Below are 6,000 nucleotides of genomic sequence, written 5' to 3' on the forward strand. Positions count from 1 at the left end.
GGAATCTGGCTTCCTGTAACTTGAGCCCATTATTCCGTGACCTGTACTCTGGCATGATCAAGAAGAGATCCTGGCCTTCCTCTCTGTGACAACCTTTCAGGTACTAGAAGAGTGCTATCCTATCTCCCTTCAGCCTTCTCTTCTCAAGGCTAAACATGCCCAGTTCTTTCAGTCTCTCCTCACAGGGCTTTGTCTCCAGTCCCCTGATCATCTTTGTTGCCTCCTCTGAACCCTCTCCAGCTTGTCTGCATCCTTCTTACAGTGTAAGAAATAGGTTTAGAGTAGGCCCATTCATTTCAATGGGCCTACTCTAAATAGGACCAACATTGGATACTACCCTCAGTTTCTTTTTCCTGTGAGAGTTGTCCCCCAAGTATGCTGGCTCCAGGCATCACACTGCCCCTGGAACTGCCATATACCTAGCAGAGGCAGGAGCAGCTAGTGAAGGAATCAGTAGCTCCTGCATTGGGTGGCTTGGGCGTAAACCCACATTAAATAAAAAATATTACTAGGGCTTATGAAAGACATGCTTTCTGAATAGCGGATCATGTCATTAGATAATCCCTACCATGAAACAAGCTGGTGCTTCCACTGAAAGCATGGTTCCAGCTGTGCTTTGCTAAGTCTCAAAGTCAAGGGGCTCACACCACTTTAAATGCATGAATGTCGTAAAATTGTTACGGCAGAGGGGGCCATAATGGAATAGGCTGCAATCATGCTATAAAAGAATTCACATACTGGCCTGCCAAGCCATCCTCATTCGTTTCGTTAGAAATCCCTCCATATGTTAAATACATTAAAAAATGTGTTGCACAATATGACATCACTGGCTCACGCCCAGGGTTTCCATAATAGAAACAAACAGACAAATGGCATGTACTGACTTAATGCCTTCAGTCACCTCATTTGAAACATGCTTTTTATTTACTTTACAGCTAGAAGTCTTATGCTTGAGGTTCCCTTTAATCTTTTGACAAAACTGATGTTGTGGCTACAATCCTATTCAAACGTACCCGGGAGTAAGCCCCACTGAATACAGTGGAACTTGCTTCTGAGTAAACATTCACAGCATTGCTCTGTAAGCCCCGCTGAACTCTGCAACACTGACCGCTGAGCACACATCGCATGGGATTGTGCTGTGTGTTTCCACAGTGGCCTTGTCTTCCCATTTCAAAACCACCCTGTTCGAAACATCCCCCGCTGCAAATCACACGTTCATTTGGAGCCTGCTCAGAAGATTATATAAAGCGCACCCCCTATGGGTCTGCTTGCACAATGTACAGAAAACTTGCCTTTGCAGAAGAAAAACGTTGGACCTGGTTCATGCTTGACCACATATCCAGCTTTTTGCTGCAGGTTGTAGACAAAGAAATTATGTACACCCAGGCCATTTTAATGGTCCAGTCCAGTAATCTGCAGGTGATAGTCACGTATACTTAGCCTAATTCTTTGTTCCAATTTCTGACAAATCTATACAGTATTTTATTGAATAGAGGCAACCATGAAGGACACTCTCACCGCTTCATTTGACTTTTCAGTTGGCCAGAGCAAATCAAGACAGCTGGGTCTGCCTGGGTGTCACAGCAAGCCCTTAGGAAACTCTCCAGAACATTATACTTGAATGGATATGGATCAGAAGCAAGCACGCCATCTAAATGGAATCCATCACCATGCCACGAAGACAAGTACCAAGCCTCCTGACTTCCTGTCTGCAAACACCAGGGAGCAAAATGCCAATGTCCAGATAACAAAGTCAGAAGGTTGGAGAAAGGGCATGTCAGAGAAGTCTGGATTCCATCAAGCCAAGTCACTGAGGGACAGGGGGAAAGGGTCTCTCCCAAGAGGGAGAGAAAGGCAGGGGAGAAAGAGAAGGAAAGAAAGTTCTACGTAATTCCCTCAAACAAAGAACTGGATAATACAGATGTAGTTTAGGCAGTGCATAAGGACTCCACCCTCCCAAGTCCTTGTGTTTACTTCTCTTTCCCTCTCCCGCAATTCAGAATGTTCGGGCTCTTCTCCAACGAGTGCATTTCAGTTTAATCTCAACCACTTTATTTTTTTGCAAATATATTAATGATGGCGATAATATTACAACTTTCCACTGTCTCACACGGCGAGATAACCCCAAGCAACGGGATCTACTCCTAATGGCTCCACAGATACTTTGACCGCGTTTACATTTCATTGCTCGTCCTTTCTTCTGCGTTCACAGAACAGAGCCCGGAGGGCAGAACTCTTCAGCTTTGAAAACCCATCTCCTGTTTCTGTCCCGCTAACCCCTTTTTCCGTCCCACCTTTCACAGCATTCTCACTCACACACACACGGGGTCCTCTGTGCATCCTGAGCTTCCCGAGCGCTTTTTTCCCTTCTCTTTTTTCAAAGTATGCAAGCGACACTCGGCACTACAAAGAAAAACTCACCCCCCTCAAACTCGTCCTCCTCTTGCGTCCGTATCGTTCCCAAACGTCCTAGAAAAGCAATAAGAAGGACAAACGTTCTTCTTCGGGTCCACGTTGCCATCATGTCTAAATATTAGACGTGTATATCCTCCTCCTCCTGGAGCAAGGAAAAGTGCAAAATCAAAGCGTAAAAAAAATTATTGGAGCACCATCTTTTCCCTCTCAGCAGGACATTAAAAAAAAGAGAGGGCGAAAACTGCTTGTTCCCCGAGGCTCGCTTTCTTGTCCTTTCTTTTTTAACCGCACCAGCTCTTGCACGGTCTGCAAGCACTTTTTTCTCCCCCAAGTGATGCAGCTTTAAATAGGAAGAATGCTGCCTCCGCTTCTTTTCCTGCCCCCTTTCAGCTTCTTCGGGCTCATAATCATCCAGTCCCTGGCAAGGAATCGCGTGATTGATGGTAAACAACCGAATCAGAAGTGGCTTCACGCTCCCCTCAAACTTTTCTGCCTTCTTTTTTTTTTTTTAACGTGCACAGTTTTTTTCTTTTCCCCGCCTGCTGTTGTTCAGGAAAAGATCTCCTATGCAAAGAATTTATTGGGAGCAGAACATACTTGGCTGAGAGAAGACGATTCTACCACTCTCACTCTCTTGGAAGCGGTGGAGGGGACGAGATGCTAAAACGCTCTTTATATAGTCACGGGCCAGGGAAAGGGAACCTACCCCCTCCACACTTCTGGGAGGAGGGCTCCCCCTTCGCTGTTAATGACTGCCTGGGAGTTTAACTATTCCCATTCTCCTCTGCTTCCTGCATTCTCTAAGGCAGGAGCAGCCAACCTAGTGCCCTGCAGATATTTTGGGCTTCCATAAACCCCAGCCAGCATGCCCAATGGCGAGGGGTTGTGGGAGCTGTAGTCTAAAACATCTGGAAGGCAGCAGGTTGCATATCTCGGGGGGGGGAGACCAGAAAGTAGCTTCCCAGATGTTTGGGACTTCAACTCCCAGCATTCCTGATCATTGGCCATACTGGCAAGGGCTTCAGGGAGTTAAAAATCCAAACATCTGTAGATCTACCTTCTCTCCATGCCCACCCTTGCTCTAAGGCTACCCAAATCTCCTAGGTGATCTTTAGACCTACCACTCACTCTCACTCTCCCATAATGGTGGTAGGGAGATTCAGCACAGCACAGTGTCTAGTCATTTCTATGCCCGAGACAGGCTCCCAAATCTATGCCATTTTCCTCTCTGGGATGAGTTAAGAAAGTCTGTGGACCTCTCAACATAATTTTATTTGGTTATTTGGCAGGTTGTTGTTGTTTTTATCGTTGTATTTTAATTCTGGTTTTAATGCTTTTTGTAGGCTGCCATGGTTTTTGATAATGAAGGGTGGTATACAAATATATTTTGCAAACCACCCTTCATTACCAAATCACATGTACAAGAAGCATCAAACAATCAAAATAAAATACAAAGATAAAAGTTAACAAGCAAAGAAAATCTACCAAGCTACGGAGTAAAATCAGCAAATACCTTGGTATACAGATACATTTTCAGCTGGCTCCTGAACACTGCAAGGGTGGTGCCTGTCACACTGCAGCAGGGAGAAAATCCCAAAGGCGTGGTGCCACAACAGGAAAGGTCCTTCTTCTGGTTGCCGCCAGATGCACCTGTGCAAACAATGGGACACCCAGAAGGCCCTGATCTCAGACAACAAGCAGGCTGATTATGGGAGAAGGCGCTCCCTCTAGTAGGGTGCCCAAAGCTGTCCAGTGTCTTACTTGCTACTGACATTCCAAGTGCTCCCTGCTCATACTATTCTGCTCAGAGGCTGCTGTGTGGAGAAAACAAACTCATATAAACTCATAACTCATAGAATCATAGGGTCGGAAGGGGCCTACAATATCTAATATCGTGGGTATCTAGTTTTCTCCTCCCACACCAGCAGTTTTCAGTGGGCTTCACTATATTAGCCTGCAGAAAATGAGAAACTGCAACGATGCCATTCTGCCTGGCCAGCTGCCTTCACTAAGCCTCTGAACAAGCAGATATCTTGCTTTTTATCTGCCACTTTAAAAACGTGTTTAATTAGTCCATACTGAAAAGAAAACATATCATTTAACATTATTGAAGAAATGCCAACATATCACATGGCCTTTTGTGTCTGTTTGGTGGCCCTGCTCAAGCTGTGCCCTGAGAGGGCTGGCTGCAGGTTTGAGGAGGCCCTTGGCAAAATGTCCACTGGTGGGGCCCCTCCTGCATGCATCCTGCATGATTTGATCAGTGCTAGGTGGCTCAGAGTTGCCATTTCAATTTGCCACAAACGTCCTCATGGAGTGTTGCTCCAGGGCACTGTGGGAAATTTAGAGTCCCAGACACAGCCATTTGGCACAGATTGGGGTACCAGAACATTTTTTTTTTTTTAAAGGGGAGCCAAGGGCAGGTGTTGGTGGTTATCCCTGCCGGAAAACTATCCTGTCAGTTGTCCAAGGATGCTGCATCCTCACGCCAATACGGCTCTTTCTTGGTTACCAGCAGGAATCCAATTGCCCAGCGGTTATCAAAAGCTCTTCTCGGCTTATTCTGGCATTGGGGGCCAGGGGTGGGGTATGCCAATCATTGCTTGCATCTATCTACCCCAACTTCCAAATCTCCAATCGCATCATCCAAGCTGCTACGTTATGGGAACCTATCCACAATTCAGTCATTTCAAAATGGTGCATGACAAGCCATCATTAGGCATCAGGAAATGTACTAGTGGTACAGATAGACTTATAACACTTTGGGAATTCCTTTGACTAGTTTCCTTTAATTATTTCATCCTTTCGTTATCTCTGCAACCGTGTGAGCTAGATACTTACTAAAACCAAAAATGAAAGCTGGGATTCTCAGCATTTAGACTGCATGTGAGGATGTGTTGTCCACACATACATGCACGAGAGCTCAACCAAGGTGATATTACGCCACTTGTACTGGCAGTTGGGTCCAGGTGGCGAAGGGAAGAGAACAAATTAGACACACAGACTTAGCTGGGATGATAAACTGGCCACAACTTTATTTACTTTCACTTTAATATGCTTGGCGGCGACACAGGGCTGGATCCTGTCATTGGCCAGCCCGTCTGCTGACTGATTCCCCCTCCCTGGCCTGCATGCCAGGAGCACAGGTGGTGGATGCAGGGCCAGGAACATGGGGCCAGGGACACACCACGGCGTGGACCGCTAATCTGAACCCCTTTCCACCACCCCAGATGTGGCCAGCTCACAGCACGCATGCTGGGCTGGTCTCAGTGCTACATCCCCAAGAGCCCTTACAGGATTTGCTGCTATGGGGGAGCAGGGAGCCCAATTCTGATCCCCCTCACCAATGGATCCAGCCCAGCATAGTTGTGACAAATGTTAAAAAATGAAGCATCCACAAAGAATTTACTGACAGCCCAGATCAACTTACTTACAGTGGGATTAAACTTGCAATGAGGAAGGCAAACAACAACAACCCCTGCACTGTCTTTGCCAATTGGTGTGCTGTTAAATTCCTTCCCAGCCACATTAAGTGGCCATTACTTCTGCCACTGCAAGACACCTTGCTCCCCAGAGTGGGTGGGT

At 46.4% G+C, this 6,000-nt stretch overlaps 1 protein-coding gene across 1 annotated transcript in view; it reads right to left on the reverse strand.

The window, feature by feature from the left end:
• Positions 1-3,060, reverse strand: part of COL5A2 (collagen type V alpha 2 chain) — a 191,190-nt gene extending 188,130 nt beyond the window's left edge. Inside the window, exon 1 of the mRNA XM_084815749.1 lies at positions 2,422-3,060. Coding sequence (XP_084671875.1) covers positions 2,422-2,524 — 103 coding nt within the window. The 5' untranslated portion in view covers positions 2,525-3,060. The remainder of the gene's footprint in view (positions 1-2,421) is intronic.
• Positions 3,061-6,000: the final 2,940 nt, after the last annotated feature.

Source organism: Heloderma suspectum, chromosome 1 (assembly GCF_057233095.1).
Source record: "Heloderma suspectum isolate Gila_16-S chromosome 1, 16-S_ref, whole genome shotgun sequence".
NCBI lineage: Eukaryota > Metazoa > Chordata > Lepidosauria > Squamata > Helodermatidae > Heloderma > Heloderma suspectum.